The sequence below is a fragment of the Panicum hallii genome, chromosome 5 (assembly GCF_002211085.1).
Source record: "Panicum hallii strain FIL2 chromosome 5, PHallii_v3.1, whole genome shotgun sequence".
Classification (NCBI taxonomy): Eukaryota; Viridiplantae; Streptophyta; class Magnoliopsida; order Poales; family Poaceae; genus Panicum; species Panicum hallii.
This window is the reverse complement of record NC_038046.1, coordinates 52647778-52668649: the sequence shown is the minus strand read 5'-3', so window position 1 is coordinate 52668649 and position 20872 is coordinate 52647778. Positions and strand designations below refer to the sequence as shown.

General features: G+C 44.2%; 4 protein-coding genes across 6 annotated transcripts; 1 reads left to right on the top strand and 3 right to left on the bottom strand.

Annotated features, from left to right (window-relative positions):
- The first annotated feature begins 318 nt into the window (after positions 1-318).
- LOC112891543 (cytochrome P450 72A14-like) lies at positions 319-2865 on the top strand. The gene is made up of 5 exons (XM_025958433.1): positions 319-871; positions 1091-1311; positions 1405-1655; positions 1745-2126; positions 2213-2865. The coding sequence occupies exons 1-5, from the start codon at positions 559-561 to the stop codon at positions 2642-2644; spliced, it is 1599 nt and encodes a 532-aa protein (XP_025814218.1). The 5' UTR covers positions 319-558; the 3' UTR covers positions 2645-2865.
- A 700-nt stretch (positions 2866-3565) lies between these two features.
- LOC112893034 (protein BFR2) lies at positions 3566-7271 on the bottom strand. The gene is made up of 11 exons (XM_025960176.1): positions 6903-7271; positions 6717-6791; positions 6481-6591; positions 6334-6373; positions 6181-6244; positions 4978-5080; positions 4780-4875; positions 4659-4688; positions 4302-4401; positions 3909-3993; positions 3566-3798 (listed from the first exon to the last, which is right to left on the bottom strand). Exons 1-11 carry the CDS (start codon positions 6960-6962, stop codon positions 3693-3695), a joined length of 870 nt encoding a protein of 289 aa, XP_025815961.1. The 5' UTR covers positions 6963-7271; the 3' UTR covers positions 3566-3692.
- A 249-nt stretch (positions 7272-7520) lies between these two features.
- LOC112893033 (small G protein signaling modulator 1-like) lies at positions 7521-13394 on the bottom strand. Of its 3 annotated transcripts, XM_025960175.1 has the most exons (12): positions 12671-13394; positions 11686-11784; positions 11349-11452; positions 9849-10657; positions 9639-9761; positions 9464-9552; positions 9165-9365; positions 8684-8849; positions 8442-8605; positions 8259-8342; positions 7975-8145; positions 7521-7852 (listed from the first exon to the last, which is right to left on the bottom strand). In XM_025960175.1, the coding sequence occupies exons 1-11, from the start codon at positions 12833-12835 to the stop codon at positions 8104-8106; spliced, it is 2046 nt and encodes a 681-aa protein (XP_025815960.1). In that variant the 5' UTR covers positions 12836-13394; the 3' UTR covers positions 7521-7852; positions 7975-8103. The 3 variants fall into 3 exon arrangements, with proteins under 3 accessions (XP_025815960.1, XP_025815958.1, XP_025815957.1); XM_025960173.1 differs by having other exon boundaries at positions 8442-8849; positions 12677-13393; XM_025960172.1 differs by having other exon boundaries at positions 8442-8849; positions 12671-13391.
- Positions 13395-15746: 2352 nt separating this feature from the next.
- Positions 15747-19646, bottom strand: LOC112893686 (cysteine synthase-like). Its single transcript, XM_025961144.1, has 10 exons — positions 19231-19646; positions 18822-18931; positions 18678-18735; positions 18153-18416; positions 17913-18050; positions 17783-17834; positions 17621-17700; positions 17289-17348; positions 16435-16515; positions 15747-16177 (listed from the first exon to the last, which is right to left on the bottom strand). The coding sequence occupies exons 1-10, from the start codon at positions 19483-19485 to the stop codon at positions 16085-16087; spliced, it is 1191 nt and encodes a 396-aa protein (XP_025816929.1). The 5' UTR covers positions 19486-19646; the 3' UTR covers positions 15747-16084.
- Positions 19647-20872: the final 1226 nt, after the last annotated feature.

Genomic DNA, 20872 nt, shown 5'->3' with positions numbered 1-20872 from the left:
ACTCCAAGAGGTCCAGTTTCGTGTTATTTTTCTTCCAAAATAAATTTGAGGTGGGGATGGATCTCGTCGGAACTTTTCTTTTGTCTCTTTAATTTTGTTTCCTTTTCATAGTTCTGGATTCGTACAGGACTCAAGTGCCAGATAGCATACTAGTACGAGTGGAGACGTCAACGGCAGACGCCAATCGACATCAGAGAAACGCTGATCTGAAAGCGACTCCACGGGTGGAGACCAAGCGACGAAATTTTAGAGTGTCGCTGCTACATGATATCTTTTGTCTTCACGGAGAACTCAACATCAGCTCGGGTCAGCGTGTTACTAGCTACATCCTGGTCCCGGGTCCTGCAAGTGCACCAACCGGATCTTGCTGCCACGCCGCTTCTGTTTCATTTCCTCTTCTTCACGGAGCAAAGATTAGTCGTCACTGGCAGCGTGGGATGAGGACGGGGAGGAACTGAAGAACACCACGCGCCCGCCTCTCTATAAGATTCCCCCCTCCCGCTGCAGAGCCACCACCACGAGCCTAGCTTCTCGATCGATCAGGTAGCCGATCGAGCCATGGCGACGAGCGTGCCAGCAGCTGGATCGTGGGAGGCGCAGGCGCCGCTGCTGCTGTGCGCGGCCGTCCTCGCCGTCGCGTGGTGCGCCGCGCGCGCGCTGGCGGAGTGGGCGTGGCTGCGGCCGCGGCGCCTGGGCCGGGCGCTGCGGGCGCAGGGCCTCCGCGGCACGGCGTACCGCCCGCTGGCCGGCGACGCGCCGCTGGCCGACCGGCTCGCCCGGGAGGCCAGGTCCCGCCCGCCCCTGCCGCCGGGCTGCCACGCCGTCGTGCCCAGGGCCGTGCCTCTCTTCCACCACGCCATGTCGGAGCACGGTACGTGCGTAGCAGCTTTCTCCTCGATCTCTCTCGCTGTCGCCGCCGCGCCGTTGCCGGCCTGTCACCGTCGGTCCACCATGTGCCGGTCTTGCCACGCCGAGAAAATCCGTTCTATCTACTTCACTTTCATCCACTATATTCGTGCACGTGTATGATTGCTGAGAAAGAGACAGTATTAAGCAAACTACTTTGAAAATGGATTGGCGACAAGTGCAGGCAAGACGTCGGTCACCTGGTCCGGGCCGGTGCCGAAGGTGACCATCGCCGAGCCGGAGCTGGTGCGGCAGGTCCTGTCCAACAAGTTCGGCCACTTCGAGAAGGTCGGCTTCGGGCAGCTCCAGCGGCTGCTGCACAGCGGCGTGAGCACCCACGAGGGCGACAAGTGGGCCAGGCACCGGAGGATCATCACACCCGCCTTCCATCTCGACAAGCTCAAGGTAACCGCAGCTCAGCTGGCCGGCCGGCGCGCATGACCAGAAGCACGTCGATCGATTGCTGGATCTGATCGGTCATCTTCAACCTTCATTCAGCGCATGCTGCCGGTCTTCGCCTCGTGCTGCACCGACCTGGTGAGAAGGTGGGAGGGCCTGGCTGCGGGCGGCGGCGAGCCGTCGCGCGAGGTGGACGTCTGGCCGGAGATGCAGAGGCTGACGGGGGACGTCATCTCCCGCGCGGCGTTCGGCAGCAGCTACCTCGAGGGCAGGAGGATCTTCGAGCTGCAGGAGGAGCAGGTTAAGCTCGCCATGCTCGTCGCCAACAAGATACACATCCCGGGCTACATGTGAGTTCTTCTTTGTAGTACATTTTGCTCGTCAATTACCACGGCAAATCGATTTGACAAATGGCAATGCATCCCGTGCGTGCGTGTAGAATGCTGCCGACAAGGATCAACCGGCGGATGAAGCGGATCGCGCGAGAGATCGAGGGGATCCTGAGAGGGATCATCGCGAAGAGAGAGGGCGCGATGAGAGCCGGCGACGACCTCCTCGGGCTGCTGCTGGAGTCCAACATGGAGCACTCCAGGGGCGACGGCGAAGGCTCCGGTGGCGGCATGTCCACGGAGGACGTGATCGGGGAGTGCAAGCTGTTCTACTTCGCCGGCATGGAGACCACGTCGGTGCTGCTCACGTGGACGATGATCGTGCTCTCCATGCACCCGGAGTGGCAGGACCGCGCCAGGGAGGAGGTGCTCCGGGTCATCGGCGGCGCCGGGACGACGCCGGATTACGACGGCCTCAGCCGCCTCAAAATCGTGAGCTTCCATTTCGCTCGCCGGCGCAGGCCCCGGATCTTGGTCGATTCGGCGTCTTGTAACCGTAATCGAAATCGTAATCGCAGGTGACGATGGTGCTGTACGAGGTGCTGAGGCTATACTCGCCACTGCCGGCGGTGCACCGCCGGACGTACAAGCCGATGGAGCTCGGCGGCGTCAGGTACCCGGCGGGCGTGGTGCTGGTGCTGCCGCTGCTATGTATCCACCACGACAGGGACGCGTGGGGGCCCGACGCCGACGAGTTCAGACCGGAGAGGTTCGCGGAGGGGGTCGCCAGGGCTTCCGGCGACCGGCAGCCGGCGTTCTTCTCGTTCGGCGGGGGGCCGAGGACCTGCGTCGGCCAGAGCTTCGCGCTGCTGGAGGCCAAGATGGGGCTCGCCATGATCCTGCGAAGCTTCGCGTTCGAGCTCTCGCCGTCCTACTCGCATGCGCCGATCTCCGTCCCTCTGCTCAAGCCGGAGCACGGCGCGCAGGTCACGCTCAGGAAGCTCCCCTGACCCTGAGCTGCCTCTACATGGACTTGGTTTGTGGAAGCAAGGAACAGTAATAATTGGGCTGTAGACTCCAAAGTCTAAATCAAGTATACTTTTGTTGAAAATATAGTATTGTACTAGCAAAATATTTATGAAAGATTATACAGAGTTACTAGCGTCCGGACGTCCGATGGTAGATTTTCACCGGACGCTCCGTTGTAACATTAAAAGTTAACTAATACAATATCGAAAATCATTGCTTGCAATATTAAAAATCCATCCAATTTGGGGATGAAAAATTCCCGCCGCAACATAGCACCATATTTCATAGAACATAGATAGCAGCAACATGCACAAACTCTGTTCGCAATATCGATGTTTTCCTTTTGCAACATCCAAAATATGCTCATTTTACATCGGATCTCAAAAGATTATGGAAAATAAATTTCTACAGTAACAATAGAGATTCCTATTTTTTTCTCTTTAGCAGAGGGAACGACGTGGATGAAATGAGTGGAGGAAGTACGATATACGGTTGGTGGCAGCAAAATGAGCAGATGGAAGCGACATACGTAGATAAGAGGTGGGGGCCAGGGTGCGGTGTCCGAGCGTCCGGACGGACGTCCGTGGCCAAGCATTACTAGCAAAAATTAGCAGTAAAAGTTGTGTCTTAAAGACCCATGTCAGTTATTTGTATTTGAGTCTTTGTATTTAGAGGGTGTGTGTTGTCCTACCTACAGTTAAATTGGATAAATTTTGAGAAACATAATTTCCAGAAAATGCACAGCGTTCAAATTAGCTAGTGTTCATAGGATATCTCCCGAGTCACCGTGGGCCGACCATCACGTCACCGCACCAGGCTGCTAGACCATGGCACTGGTTAGGCCCAAACAGAAGTAATTTAAATGGCGGACAAGCTTACATCTGCTTGTCGATGCACGAAACTGAGCAGACCATAAAAAGGTTTGATTGGCAGTTTCAAGTCCGTAGCAACGTCATGCATGCTACAATTTTAGAACTACAAAAATTGCTACAAGTTATGTGAAATTTGGACCCAAGCTTCGGTGGATTTCTAGTTGCTCGTGCCAAATAAATTCTCAAACAACTTCGGGGCCATTGGAGGAAGAGCCATGGGTACCGGGGCCATGAAATTAGTGATCTTCTCGTGAACATGATACCTGGACAAATCACATAAGAGCGAAAAAAGAACACGATAACCCAAAAGTAAGTTAAGCAAGTTGGAAAATTTCTCTTGCAGCCAACAAGCAGAGGAGAATAGAGACCAAACCTTATCTTTCTGCTCTTTGAAGCCCGGCGATCAACAAGCTTTCTCTTTTTCACCTGCTGCTTTCGTAGAGCATAAAATGCCGAATCTGCATACATTAAACGGTGACAAGTGTTTTAAGGTGGAAGTAGAAACATATACACTTCTTACAACTATTGAAAGGTACAAGTTTAAGAACACATCAACAAAATTTCTCCAAAAAAAAAAGATGCATATTTTGCCAGATGAGCCAGATTTCAGTATGCACATTGAGATAGATATAAAAAAATCCAGATAAATTTAGTGTATTTTTCAAAAGGCTACAAATTCAAATTGCAACAGGATATTAGACTGATATGCTGGATAACTGGAGCTGATATTGCCTGGTCTTGCCAGTGTAAATATAGATGAACTCACCTGATGATCCTCTATCACATGACTCGAGAAACTCCTTGAGAAGTTGTTGATAAAACTCAGAATCATCAATAAGTTCAGGATCACCTTCCACAATGCGCCCCTAAGTTGGAGCAAGGAGAAGAAATGAGGCCAGCAAGTGCAATCCACGTATATATGCTCTAATTGTATAAACAAAAACATTCTGATATCAAATCTTATGTGTCAGATAAATAACTAAGTCTAGAAAAAAAGAATATCCATCTCAATCTCAATTGAAAGAAATGAGCCTCAATGAACTACGAACTGTAAAATTTCAGTAGCTTGAAGGTGACACGGGGATTTGAAAGAATCACAAGAGAACAAGTAAAATGCTCAAACCTCCTCAGCTTCTCCAGGTTCTCCTGCATCCTGAAATATAAATGGAAGACTTACATGCTAATAATTAAGAAGGTGCACAAATATGATTGGTTGTCCTTTATGATAGATGTATCTAAAGTACCTCTCCGAATACACCAACGGCAGATTTGGTCAAGTACATCCTGTTAATCATTCGGCTTGGATCTCTCATGTAACCAGCAACTTGGTCACTTATGTTCTGTTCTCACACAAGGTAAAAGAGTACATAGGCTTTAGATTTAGTCATTGAGACTTGTTAAGAGTAAAATTACCAAAGTATCTAAATAAGTATTCAGGCAACCTGATTAAATGCATGTAGCTTTCCTTTCAGTGCAGCAGCACCCGTTGTCACCTGTATTTTCCTCTGCCATTTATCTATCTCTGTATTTCTAAATGTCTTTATCCTATATACAAATAAATACCAAAATCAGGTTAATTTTGTATGAGCACATAAAACCAAGCACTGAAACACCAAGCAGCATATTTGCAAATGCAAAAGCTGAAAGTTGGCAAACATATAACTATTGGGACTTTTGATTTCCCACTCAGAGTTTTCATGTTATGGCAATGTATCCTTGAGATCTAATTGTAATTTTTCTTAATGTCTGTTGCCTCATATGCTTGCACATCATTGAATCCGATGTTGTGGAACCGGTATAACTTTCTTGAAGGATGCTAACACAAAGCAAAATTTACATATAGGATGGCCATATTGGTCTCAAAACCAATATACTTTCTGGAACATACAAAAATATTGGCTAACACAACACAAAAACCAATATAGCAATTGCCGGTCAGTAACAATCCCCGGAAAAAAAAGAGGTGGTTGCAGAATGAAACCAAGAGAAACTGTGTGAAAGAAGTCAATCAAGCAATACTTCCAAGCACTTAATTAAAGATGTCACATTACTCTATTTGCATTACATAAGTGAATAGCTTAGCCTTTTTCCATCTACTTCAAACATAAGGGGCTTTCTCGACTGTAGAAATTTATAGGACGAAAAAAAATAATTAGTTTGCTGGACAGCCAATAATTTCATATTAGATTGGATACCTGGCAATTGGCACTGCAATTTTATGGCTGAGACTCATACAGCAGTCTCAGGCAACAAGCAAGAACAACTGAGACCCAGGATGGTAACTCAATCTAGTGTCCAATCATACAAGTTATTTTACGCAATGAATATTGCATGGGTGGTAGTATGTTGGCTACTACTTTTTCCACACTGGCTATATCAGAGTTTAGTATCTAAAAAGCTAAATAGAAGCTGTATTAGGAGGCTAGAGCAGATTTTAATTACACATAAAACTATAAAAGAAATCTAACTACCAGGACTTGATATGCATTCAAGTATGAAATGGACAGTTTTAATGGTAATGGTATTGTAAAAAAAAGAGAGAGATTACTCAAAAAGGTGCAAGCAACCATAAATAATTGCATAGCACATTAAAGTCCTTTTCAAGCACTGATGGTTAGCTAGTTACATTTTAACACAAAATTTACCTTGTCTGCAATCTCTGTACTTCTGACCACTCGTCATTCTCTCCATTGGAGGCAGAAGGAATTTCTGGAATCAAGTCAAGAATTATGAACAAAAATAGATTGCATATCGCAGTTTTATCAGTACAACAAGAACTGAATGGAGAGTAGCAATACCATTGGCATCCTTTGCAACCTGGTTACTCTCCAGCAAAGCCTATAGGTAGTTTTAGATGTTAAGTACAGTAAGAAATCCTTCATTCATATTGATTAAATACCATAGCATTGAAAGGAGAAAAAAATAATGTATGCAACTAATCGTACCTCCTGCAATTCCGTCATGCTAGCCAGAGTCTGCTTTGACGAATTCAGCAAGTCCTCGTAGGCTTGCTCTATCTCCTTATCATGATTGCAAAACCTTGTCTTGATGGGTTCCTGCAAGAGCAAAATCAGAATATGTTTGAGCTTATAATTCAACCTAGCGACAATCCTGCATCAGAGAGGGGAACAGGTACGGAAAGCCCAAGAAGATATTTGCTGCAGCAAGCTGGGAGCAAGACCTGGGGCAACTTGTTAGAAGTGGAAAACGCCTTCTGCAGCAGGAATCTCATCTCCAGGGTCTTGTCCCATATCGCCTGCACGGAACATAACGCAAAGACAGGTAAGGATTTCGAAAGCAAAATATATCTAGCACATTATGACGCAAAAATGTTAACGAATGAAAGCAAAGCAAAGTTGGGAGGCACCTTCTGGTTTTTGACCGCGCGACCTCTCAAGGCATCCTCCTCCTTGTGCTGGTTCATCATGTTGAAGCCCTCTCTACACAGGGGGCGAGCTTCGGTTGAAGAATCCCCAAATTTTTCCGGTGCCCTTGGCTAGGTTTATCTTGCTCACTACAACAAACTGAATGGAAGGAAACGAAGTAAGAATTCGATTTGCTTGAGCGCGAAACGGAACCCAAGGAAGGAAGCTCGGGTTACTTGCCAACAAGACCGGATGGAGGTCTGGCCTATCGCAACCAGTCTATGGCGACGGCGGGGAGGTCGCCGACGGTGAGAGGGTTTGTGGCGGCGGCCGCAGAACAGGAGAGGGAAAGAGCGCGAGTGCCCCCGCTGGCGCCAGCCGCTGGGGTAATCACCTAATCGAGCTCGTGGGCCAAGGCGGTAATTGCCCCCAATCGGGATCCTGGGCTCTTGGGCCAGGGAGATAATTGCCCAAATGGGATCCTGGGCTGTGCGATGTTTTTGTGAGATAATTGCCCAAACATCAGTTTGAACCCGTTTCAGTCGCCAATCCTTGTTTAAACTCTACCGGATAGAATGTGGTGTGGCAACTCAAACAAAATGGTGCAAGACGCTGGGTAATAATATGAAATTATTTTCATTCTGACGTGAAACCGCTTAAACTAGTTTTGCTCCAAAGAATGGATTGCCCGGTTCACACTTTGTACACTTCAACCCTTTCTTTTTTCTGTTCCGTTCTTCCGTGTGGTTTGCATGCCCTGCAGAGGGCACACTCCACGCAAACCTCCAGATCGATAAATACAATCATCATGGACATGATCCCTGCCAAATGGGCACAACAAAAACAATAACAACACCAACAATACGGCTACACGGTGGAATCAATTCTTCTTCTTTTCTTTACTTCCACAGCTTCATCTGTTGTGTTCAGTATACTAGTATGTACAGGTTTCCTGAAACAAGGCAACCACAAATATGTCAGCCATTTGCCATCTGCCAACACTTACTGGGTCTCCACCACAATTCTTGTCTAGCCAACAAACAGATGCAAAAAGAGAGCCGGTGCACTACATACCTTGCAATGCTGAGTAACGGATCTTGGAGATGTACCAGACTTCTGGCCAATACCACTCCACCATCCCTATACAGCAGTGCATGATGGAGAAATACCTAGTTTTTTTTCTACAATGGAAATGCAGACCCTTCAACTTTCCTTATCGTCACTCGAGCCTCCTTTCAATGACTGCTTCAAATGCCAAGACAGAACACTCAAAAACCAACCTCAGAGTGGATGGTGCTGATGTTTATAAGACCCAAGTTAATGGAGAACAAGTTCAACAGTGCAGCATCAGAATTTACCTTGTACAAGTACTTCTTCCTCAGCTTGATGGCCAAGCGTACGCATCTTTTTACATTGATTTTCAGCACATTGTCGTTGAACATCTGAAGAATGTCCATTGTGATTGAGTAAATAGCTACAAGCAATGATTTCCAAAACACAAGGATTGAATTGACAAGAAAGAAAAGAGTTTCTGAACTTGCCTTGATTGCATCATCTATTGAGCGAGTCCCTCTAATTATCCTGTGGCGATTGATTATCAAGATTGCCGCTACACAGAAAATAGGCAGTTCGTCATCTCCACTCCTTGCCAGGACACTTGCACTCAGTTGCGGCATCTGCTGAGGCCTTGCCCATATAGTAGCACCTGACAAGCCACAAAGATGATTTCTTGTACTGGATCTAGTTCCAGGGTGGCAAGCTCCACAGATTTCACCATTCCTACGATGTGATTTCCTGGTTTTGGATTTTCTTCTCGTGGAACTGTTCATCCGGGGCACTTCTTTAACTTCACATGATAAATCAGTCCTCAGATCAACCAGCAATGGTCCTAGACAGTTCTCTTCTAAATGCCTGATTGCTTCTTCATCAAAATCAGCAGCCCACATCATCTGAAGACAAGAATAGTTGCTTAGCAAAACAAGATTATAATGTTATAAGCATTTCGAGTAAAATAACAGCATCAAAAGGCCACTTCACCGTGGTTATGTGCAGTACCAAATGCTACATAGAATCTCTTCGCATTATTTTAATGAAGTAAATTAATATCGATAGGTTATTACAAACACAAACTGTTTTTGTTATGAACTATTTAGGCCTATATTTCACCTATAGCTCGGTTTCAAAGAATTCATATGTTAACTTCTTGCAATAACTAGTCAACTGCAAATTGTCCAAAATAAGACAGATATCCTGAAGAGCCAGACCTCCCACATGATCAGTGATTCCTCAAAAGATAGCTCCCGGCGAAAAAGCACTAGCAGCATCCGGAAAGCGAAATGAAGGCTTTCAGCACCAATTGCCGACAAATGTTCGAATAATTCAACATCTGTCAGTTCCATGATCTTCCACAATGCTTGCAACTGCTTCATAACTCCCGTTGGTCCCTCCATCTGGAAATTTTCACGCTGAGGACAGCAACATGCAGAAGAAATGCACATCATCATCAAGTAATGTAAAACCAAACTAATGGACAGCAATCCAAGTTATGATAGATGCAAGTTACCATCCTTCTCAGTAGCATCTCAAAGCACCAAAATGCATCCGCATCATCCTCATATATAACAACAAAAGGTGACAGCAGATCACTCATACCTATAATTCACTTGTGTTATTCAGAATTAGATACGTCAAGAATAATCAGACAACATAGAAAACGGAGCTCCATGAAATATGCAAACCTTGACAGTATCCAGTGGAGGGATCAACCCACGCATAAACTGCAAGTATATCAGACATTCTAGCCATATTCCTTGATTCTCCATAGAAATCAAGGTGACTATCTGTTCTCACCACATCGACCACTGCATCAAGAAAAAAAAATTAATCCCTAATTAGAATACAATTAGAGGAGACCACAAGCATTGTGCAAATTGAGAATATAAACATACCAATTCGATGCAGTGTCCAAAGCCATTCGGAGACTCTATCTTTGTCGGCAATTGAACCGTTTGATTTGGTTCCATCAACTAAATCTGCTTCTGGTGCACCAGATATCCTCAATGAGTCTATAATTTCCTTACTATAGCCATCATCTAACCATCTATCCTGCTTGTATGCATCCGAGTGAAAGATGGCTGAGTCACTGTTGCTAGGTCGAAACAGATCATTGGAGAATGAATTCGACTCTATAATCAGATCTATGTTATTATTGATTTGGAAGCTGTGCATGCGTTCATCACGAGGCCTTAATCTATCTTCAGGAACCGAGAAACTACAAGGACTTTCCTCAACTCCATTGCTATTCTCGCCACCATTTGCGAACAAGTTTGTACCAGACAGGGAAGGAAAATTGGTGAAGGTCTCACTGTCATACCTTGGTTCACCAATGTCATCATAATCTCCGGAATCTCTCAAGGAACTATTCACCGCTGTGGAAGGTACCATAAAACTGGAAGAATCATATACAGAGCTATCATTATGTATATTAAAACCAATTGGTTCGGCTGATTTACTACAGCCTTTTCTTTTCTGAGACTGAGGTGTGCCATCAGACCCACAATTCAAATTGGAATTTTCAACTACATTGCAAGGTGCTTGATGTGAAGTTTGCTGACTCGTGCTGACTTCTCCACTATCAGTTTCTTTGGGCAAAGTCCTGACATCCATCTGCTTCGATCCGACAGCGTAGGCAAGCTCACCTGTACCAATGCTTGTGTGCATGCTCTGGCATTGTCTAACTAAATAATGATACCTCTCCCTACATAGAAAGAAAAAGAAAAGCATCAAGTTAGAACCTTCTAGATTTCCAATAATACATGTGGTGTAAAAGCAGAAAGGAAAATATTAGTCTCAAAGGTTTAAAATTATTTTTATTCAAATACTGATCACGCTGTCCACAAATGGAACAAATCAAAAGGGCCAAAAAAAAATGCTCCAAACATTAGAAAAATAGCAGAAAAATGAAAATGAGCTAGATAGGAGAAAATAAATCTAATTGTAGAGGGAGTTACATGAAATGGAATAGAAAAGGTCAGAACAACCACAGTATCTAATCTACATTGGATTGACAACATCAGTTTATCCCCTAGAGAGTGTGTGTAAGGAGGTCGTATAAGGAAATAGAAGGGAAATGTGTGTAAAAAAGGCAGTATCTTAAAAACCAGTTCAAAGGGTCAAGACTATCACTCCAGAGTCCAGATGAGCATGGAGACACATTATTGCCAATGCCATTTTCTATGGTATGCACATAATTATAAATATAACAGAACACTAATTTGGAAATTGGGACAACTAAGGATAGGGAATTTTGCTAGAGCAGTTTGTTTACGAATACAAAGGTGACCACATTAATGCCTACAGCAACATTCTCTTATAGAACATAAAAATGTAAACCTCTTAACCTTGTAAATATAATGACACTTCTACCAAGAAACATGAAAATTTATCACCTTCGAGCAGCTCTTAACTTTCCCCTATATTCTGACGTGCTACTTAAGGCATAGCAGCCAAGAAGAAATTCCCAAACTTCCGCTCGAATAGAAGGATCCACGCCCTGCACATTGTTAAAGGATGTAGAACTTGTTACGTAACCCCTTTGATGCAGTTAAATTATTTGTAGTTGTGCAAATGGTTCTCTAGGTGATGAAAAAAATCAGATATATCAGATCTGATACCAGTATGTGAATGTGAAGCCTGAAGACTGAAAAAAAATCATTCACAGTGCTTCTACAACTAAAAGAACATGAAAGGGATTATCCTCAAACATCAAATACATAATTCACTCACCCCTAAGACAATGAATTTAAGGGCTTTACGGAAACATATAACCCTTCCGTCACTGTCAAAACATGTCTGCCATTTTTCTGGTTTGAGCATTCTGTTCCCCTGTACAGTTGCAGATAGAAAAAGCAAAGCTGTTAGTAGTGCAGGGAAAAGAAATTATCAAGAGAATGGCATGTATAGTTCATAGTTTACTCTTGTGACAAATGGATATAATAATATAACAAGCATGTATAATTCATTGTTCCATTTACTCTTGTGGCAAATGGATATGATCATACTTTTATTAGGATTTGTTAGTTCATAGGTTATGATTACTTGAATGGTAGATAATAATTAGTGTGCCGCCATCATCTTTATGACACCATATTGGCATTTGCATTCAGGACGTGCTCTTTGAAAATTGTGATCCTATTAAAACAAAGCAGTTAATCAAGGAATGATGGGAGTACATTATTTCTGTAACAGCTTCTATTTGAGGCTACTGCATTACATATGAATGGGAGAACATCTACAGCATCCTAAATTAACAGTAAGAAGTAAGGAAATGGTTTTACCCTGCCACAGATCTTATGTGACAGTAAACTTTATCCATGGCCAGTGACCTACAAGCGGTGCAAATGCTATAGTAATCAAAACATTTAGTCTTAGTAATTTGATAAATGCTAAATATAGGCAATATACGCATAAACACAAAAAATAAGAAGGCTGTAATTTCCAAGTGCCAACTATACCATGTATAACCGGTACCAAATCGTATGAGTGAGCTATCACTATGCATACTGCTAATATTGCCGGTAGGGAAAATGCAAGCGACACATTCCTTGCCGGTAATGATCAACACAAAATCAATGAAGTGGCAATGGTCGTCAATGTCACAGACAAGGGAGAGCAAAGCATCATTCGCATTGGCATTGGCATCAATACCCATCACGCAATCCATATTATACAGCAGAAGTGGATTAATAAAGAAGCAAAGCGAGCAAGCAACCTTAACTGGGGAGGGGTTGAGGCAGGGGTCGCCGATGTCCCGGACAAGGGAGCCGACACCGCGCTGGAGGTTGGCCATGGCGCCGCCCGCGCGGCCGCCGGCGCCGCACATCCACTTGATGTAGTCCGCACCGGCGCCATCGGGGCCGGACCTCACCTGGGGCATGGGGGTTCACTTGAGCTCCAAAATGTCTTCCGACAACCAAACCGCGCCCGCGCCTCGGCTAGACTGATCCTGAGCGCTGAAGAAGACGAACCAAACCGAACCCAACCATGGATTGGATTTGGGGGCGGCACCACAGCACAGCACGCAAATCCGCACCCAACTGAACGGAGAGAAGAAGTAGAGGGAGCGAGACAGATTTGGATTAGACTGCGAGCAAAGCCAACCCCCCAGAGCAATCCGTCCAAGCAATCGCGGGGCGGTTACCGACACGAGAAGGAAGAGATCGTGGCAAGTGCGGGGTGGATGGATCTCCACTCCACGCCAGTCCAGCTGCAGCAGAGGGCCGGCAGGAGGAGGAGGACGAGGGAGACGCCCCTCCACCGCCACCGCCACCAGAGAGGACTTCAGTTCAAGGACCCCGGGCCCGCTGTACAACCGCGTCGCCGGCGGCGAGGTCGCCGACGATGCGGCACGACTGATTCTGGCGGCGTAGAGAAGAATCTCGTGGGGGAAACGGAAGAAGAGAGAGAGAGAGGAGACAAGAGGGGAAACCCTCCCCTCGCGTCGAGTCCAGTCGAGTCCCCTCGGACTTGCGGAATCCCGGTTCTGCCCCTCGGTCCACGGCCGAGCAGCGGCGCAGCGGTCAGAAGGGATAGGGAGTTTTCCGGCATGGACAGAGCGGCAGGCAGCACGTACGGTACGGTTCGGGCAGTTTGCTCCGGCTGGTCCGAGCGCGTGGTTTCTGATCATGGGTTTGGTTCCGGCAGCACTCTCAGGCTGTGTTTATTTTCTGGAGCCTAAAGTTTAGAGGAGTCACATCAAAAAGAATTTTATCATTTAGAAGTATTAAATAAAGTCTAATTATAAAACTAATTACAGAACCCCAGTGCTAATTCGCGAGACGAATCTAATGAAGTATATTAGTTCATAATTAGCGGATGATTACTGTAGCATCACTGTGGCAAATTATGGATTAATTAGGCTCATTAAATTTGTCTCGCGAATTAGCACCCAGCTGTGCAAAAAGTTTTATAAACAGATTTTATTTAATACTTTTAAATAGTAAGATTCTCTTTGATGTGATGGGTCTAAAGTTTAGAGGGTAGGAAACGAACAGGCCCTCAATCTTTGATTTCCTGCTGCGATTCTTTGGTTGCTAATCATGATTATGACAAGTTGCACGTTCTTAGCGCACTAATGCGTTTGTTATGCATCTTTTAGTTTGGCATGGTTGTGACAACTAAATTGGACACCACCAAATTGTTGTGACAAGTGGCAGCTAACCAACCGGTTTCTATACTTGGATAGAAATATTTCATCGTGTAGTTATCTCACTTTCATTTGATAGAGTAAAGTTAATATCATCAATTTTTCAATTCACCTTGCGGTCTCTAAACTTATCACATATATCAAACAGCGCGACAATATAGGCCCCGTGCTAAGTTTGGAGTTCAACAACACACTGTATAGTTAAAAGAAGATAGCTCATGTACTTTACGTATTTTTAAATAGATAGAAAATATGTCTGTGCATTGCTACGGGATGCCACATAAATATATTGATTAGCATATAAAAATATATATATTATATACAATATGTATTTTATAATAATATAATACGTGTCGGTAGAGTACTTCAGTCTTTTTCTATTTTACTTACTCGCCATGTGCTAATTGTAAATGGTTTCGGATCCTTAACTCAATATATGGTAACCTGAATCCTGATTGACGGACATTTAGTAACAGTAGAGAAGAGATAGAGATAATTGAAAGCAATAACATGCCTGAACCTAAACTCAAAAGATCCAACCACATAGTATGATGGAGTATTCCCGATGAAAGTTTTGTAGGTATTTCAATCTTATTAAACAAACTACCACGTAGGTAAAAATGATGGTATGACAAAAAATTTATAAAGATAGAAAAGTGATGGGTTCATCAGAATAAACAGGGTTTACATTATTTTCAACACTATAAAGCCTGTTGAAACTACTATTGACGGCAAGAGGTTTTCATTTCCTCTAATTCCATCCATTCTCGTGCATCACAATTAAATGCTATAACTCATCTATGAAATTGCGAAATGAAATTGTGCATAGAAGGATTTGTTTTATTTCTCAAATAATATATTTTTTAGATGACAAATCCGTGAAATGAAATTCCCCACTGAAAATAGTGTTATGGCTTGGCTTAGCTGGGCTGAGCAGTTGGCATTCCTCTCCCCGATAAATATCTATCCACGGCGCAACATTGAACGGATCGTTTGACTTTGGAAACGGAGTTGCTGAAACCAAAAAAACGCAACCCCCCGTGTCAAAAAAACAAAAAAAAACGCAACCCCAAAAGAGTACGCCCCAGTAGCCAGATACTCATATTGTTGTGTTTTTTCCTCCCATGTCATACCCATGCATGTAAGTGCGCAACAAAATTTCATGCGCTATTTATACGGACTATATGAGAAAAAACAACAGAAATCCAAGCACCATGAGTGTCCGTAACCAACAGACTTCCAGGCTCACATAAAAGGACCGCGCATGTGCTGCATCTCAATTGTCTACGATGCCCATGAAATGGCCATTATCCATATAGCTGAAAATAATCCCTTTCCAGTCAATGGCCATAATCAAATACGCACCCGTTACATCATCCAACGGACACTAGCACTTCAGCGTCCATGTCATCATCGCATGAAAGAAAAACAAAACAGAAATGAATATGCACATGATCGCATACTAGCTGTTCCCTTCTTGTTATCTGGAACATGCTTTATCGTGCCTGCCATATGCGAAAAAACCAGATGCGGAATGCTGGGATGCATGATCCTGTTTCAACCCAATTGGCACTTGTTTGAGATGCATGATGATCTGATAGTGATCTGATAGTGACACACACACACACACACACACACAAAAGAAAAAAAAGAGAGTATATAACATATCCACCGGCTTCAGCCAATTGACATTTGTTTAACTTCGAAAATTCATGGACAAGATGTTGTCTACAGTTACCAATCAAACCAGACCGAATCGTATAGACATGTAAGAAGTGTTTCTGTTTTGCTAAAGGAGGAAACAGTTGGAGAGTCATGGATATTTCTCCACATGCCTCGTCAATTCCGGTCCTAGCGGCAAAAGGATGACAGTGCCAAATGATGCCAAGTGGAGTGGTGTAACAATTCTCAGAGGCACAAATGCTGACTAAGCATCTTATTTCAGAAACATTTATTATGCTGTTAAGACCAAGGGCCCACTCATGGCTCAGGCTGCAAGTTTTCGCATTCTTCTCTTATCGACTGATAGAGGACTGATGAAAGGTACCTCTCACCAAAGCTTGGAAATATAACCTGAAGAAATGAGCAAAAAGAATGTAACCACATATATTAATCTAGGATATTGTGTTTTGTCCATGGTTCTTACGGCGGTAAGGCGAGGTGTGGCAAGTCACCACCGCCCAGCCGCCTAGGCGGGCTAAGGCGACGCCCTAGCCCAAAACAAGGGAGCGCCTTGTCGCCTAGGCGACGCCATGAAAACCATGGTTTTGTCACAATCACAAAAGGTATTTGCGAAAGGGTGATAGCGGAGATGACAATTCTGTACTTACCACTATCAGCTTTCCAGCATTTTCTGGTCTCTTGGCAACTTTTATGGCAGCGGCAGCCGCCGCTCCAGAAGAGATTCCAACCTACACAAAATTCACATGTCTTCAAATGGCACAAGATTCTCAGTTTTGTTTCAAAAACAATGATGAGTTGATGACCTTGCCTGCATATCTAACATTACCAAGTGTGACACCATGGAAAATGGCTTTTGTTAATTCCTAACTTCACATGCATTCAATCACACATCATGCTGAGTGTTTCCAGCTGTGCTAATTTGTGTTTCCTTTTTTGATATAAAGGAGAAAGACTGAGAGGAGAAGCCTATCATCTGGTGCACAAAAGTCCAGGTTTCTACTACTTACCCCCTAATCCACTATTGTTAAATGAAAAGAAACAGAAAATTGGCTCAAGGATACTGCCTATAAACTGATTCTATCTAGATCTCAAAAAGTTGGCATGGGAAAAAACAGGACACTAGCTGTCACGTCCCTCATGATTTGTCTGCTTTCATCAGAAGATGAATGCTTGGACGCTCCTTTTGTAGTTGAAAAGGACTGGTAGGTGGCTTTGTGCTATAATTCGAGGAAAAAAAAAGGTGGCTTTGTGCTATATGTTGAGTTTGAGGTTTGTGTTCCTTAGAGCCTACTGAGTTTCATTATTTTTTTTCTCCTTTCGTAATGGCTGCAAGTATAGGTTTGTAGCACAGGCCGAAACTTATTATCAATAAAGCATCCTTCCTCTAAAAAAAAGGGAGATGAATGCTTGCAGCTTAGGGACAATGTCTCAAAAGGAATGACACCAAAAAATAATGTCCTAGACACAATATAAAAAGCATCAACGTGTCAAGTTATGATACCAGTAACCCTTCCTGAACAGCCAACTGTTTTGCTGTCTCAACAGCTTCATCACTTGATATCTGCAACATAACAGTAAGGTATAAACAATGAGATAAAGAGGAACAAACAGAACCCTGTGGCAATGAGACATCTCTTCTGTACAAGGCAGAGCAAAAGGATAGGGTTATCGGCCAAAGCAAAGAATTATGTAGCTTATGCAAATATACTTCTGTAAATACTGTTCTATGCATGGCATACACAGATATAAGTTGATTTATAACCCTTCTTTCGTGCTTTTGTATTAAATTTCAGATTATACTGAAGAAAATATAAGACTAGTTTATGCTCATACCTCAATTACTTCATCAAGAACATCACTATCCAAGTTCCTTGGAACAAATCCTGCCCCAATTCCCTGAATTTTATGTGGACCTACAATAGGATAACAGTTGTAAGGAAAGACCAAAAGTTTGACAGGGACATAAGGAAGTACGATCACAACTCACAAGCATACCAGGTTTTCCACCGGAGAGTATGTTACTTTCAGAAGGCTCAACACCAATAACCTAAATACAGGTAACCGTATAAGGACTGTAAAGCACATGCAACAGAGCAGATTTTGTTTGAGCGAAATGTAAACAAACCTTAATTTCAGGATTTTTCTCCTTCAGGAAACGGCCAGCACCAGATATTGTTCCACCTGTTCCGATTCCACCAATGAATATATCCACCTTTCCCTTTGAATCTTCCCAGATTTCTGGCCCAGTAGTCTCATAATGTACCTTTTTGAAAACAAACAAAGACAAACATTGGGCAGGTAGGTTAGAAACAGAGTGGACATATAGAATTATAGATAGAATCACTTGGCTAGTTCTCCCTGTTACCTTTGGGTTGGCAGGGTTATCAAATTGCTGGAGCATGTATGAATTGGGGGTCTTATTTAAAATCTCTGTGGCCTTGTCTAAGGCCCCTTTCATCCCTTTTGCAGCATCAGTAAGGACAAGTTCAGCACCAAAAGCTCTCAGTAGGACTCTTCTCTCCATACTCATTGATGAAGGCATTGTCAATATCAACTTATATCCCTTGGAAGCAGCAATAAAGGCAAGACCAATGCCTGTATTTCCACTTGTTGCTTCCACCAACACACTCTGAGCAGAAACAGGGGACAGAAAAACAAGTCATTCAGGGTAAGCAGAAAGGAAGAATGAGACATGATTTATATTGAACACTGATCAAAAGCATCACTAGGGCACATGTGGCTACCTCAGACATATGTACTCACATTTGGATAGGGCTAGTTTCAGTTATGATTTATGAGTATAATTTTTTCGGGAATTCCATTTATATAATTATGACTAAGCAAGGTAATATGTTAAAGAAATGAAAATATGCCTATGCAGACAATTTACCTTTCCAGGAGTAATCAGGCCCTTCTCTTCGGCATCGTTTATCATACTGTATCCGATCCTGAAACCAAACCGGGTTGGAACAGTTTAGCTCTAATGGAAAGGCCAATCTTCCCACCAATGGAAGGAAATGAAATGAAAGGATACCTGTCCTTAACACTGCAACAGGGCTCCATAATCTCAAGCTTAGCAGCGACATTGGCGACAGCGCCCTTGACGATGTTGTTGAGGTACACCATTGGTGTCTTGCCGATGAGCTGCGAATGGACAATTGATCGTCAAAAAAGAAAAGTTCCTGCGTCCTTATTTTCCTGTTTTGCAATTCCTTTGAGTCAGTTTTCCTAATATCATCACTAGTAGTGTACTTTGTAGTACTATAGTATCTGTCATCGATTGATTACATGTAGGGCTGGATCCTAGCCTGGTCCCATCATATGCAATCCTAGTACAGTAGCACCTAACTACCTAAGCATCTAGCTGAGTGAAGAATATGTGCTAGGGAGACGAATAAACAGGCCATGAACCAACGGTAATCGCGCGTTGAAGAGTTCCTCACCTGGGTGACGTCGTTGGCGATGTTGAGGCCCTCCACCTCGGCGGCGACGGCGCGGCACCGCAAGGAGGAGGAAGGGGAAGCGGCGCCGGGGTGAGTGAGGAAGCCATGGCCGCGGCTGAGGACGAGCCGGGGGTTTGGGGCTCCCCGGGGTAGCGACGGGGAGGGGAGGGGCTGCCGCTGCGCCCGGCCGGGGAGGAGGCCGAATCGGGCGCCCGAGGAGGCCGCGGCGGCGGAGGGCGACGACCACGACGCCATCACTCGCGGCTTCGAGGGCTACCACTACGACCAACCACTACCAGCAGGAGAGATTCGGAGGTATGGGCGGATGGATGGACGGAGTGTGGAGTGGCGCTGCGCACTGGGCAGCCCCCGCCGGCTTTTCGTTTCGTGTTGGGGTCAATTGGGTCTCGCCATGGCCCAAACCCGAAGCCAACAACAAAATTATCCCGATTAAGGGGTCGGTGCGAAGCTGAAGTTGAACTTCTAGTTTATTTGTTACCCGGCTTATAAAACAGCTTTATACTATAATATCTCGATTTGCATAAAATAATTTTAACTGAAACCGATAAAATTCTTCCCAAGCTCTAACTATGGGACGATCCGCTCCATCACCTGGGAGTCTGGGACCAAAGCTAAAAGGCAAAGGGAGGTCCTTTCTCCTTATTTCAAAATTATTAGGCGATTTGTTCCGAAAGAAAATATTCAGCTGCCTATTTGCAAACTTGGCCCATGCAATTCTTTTCTTAGGATATATGTATGACGCTCCGGGTTCAGATCTCCATTATCTTGTTTTTTTGGTACGAGATAAATGCATTACAGGTTCATTATATTTGGACGGGATAATCCTCGTCGTTCTTTCCAGAGAAGATCCATAGCACTTGCACGTGGAGTGGAAAATTTTGAATCAAAACGAACCTATAGGTATTTTGTGATCCAAATCGTTCAGAAACTTGGAGCAGATCGGACCATAATATCATTATCAAGTTTTCAAAACAAACACGCAAGGTATTATGATAGTAGGCGGCAATGGTGCCCTTGGTGGGTATAATGCCCTCATATATAGTATTTATCGGGTGGTGTCTCTTGGTGAATTTTAGCGCTCGCCCCTTTCTGATGCGATAATCATAAATCTGGTTCAGAATCATTGTTCGGTTGCTATGTAACATTTCTTTTACGAAGGTTGTTACGATGTTATTACATTGATATTCATCCAAATTCCTATTGACCAAAACCCTTGGATAGGAATTGTTCCAATGGACTCAATAACCACGTTTCTATTGGATCCCGTTGCTCTAGATTTGTCCATCTTTTTGTTTGATCTGTTTGGCAACAATTGAGGTGAAATCGTCATCTATGAAGGGAATTTTTACAGGGATTCAGCATTAAATTTCGATTTCTTTTACTTTTCGTTAGTAAAGAAAAGAAATAATTGACTCACTATAGTCCAAATCGCATAAGAGGGAATTTCTTTTCTCATAATTATGATGCTCGTCGTGCGGACCGCCGCATGGAGCCGCCGCCGCTGTTTGGTCATCCCGTCGAGCGAAGAGCAGAGGGCTGGACTATTGATATGCGCCGTCTCCTATCCCCTATTCCCTATCCTTTCCTAGGCTGTTCCCAGCAGAGTGCGGCAGCGGATACC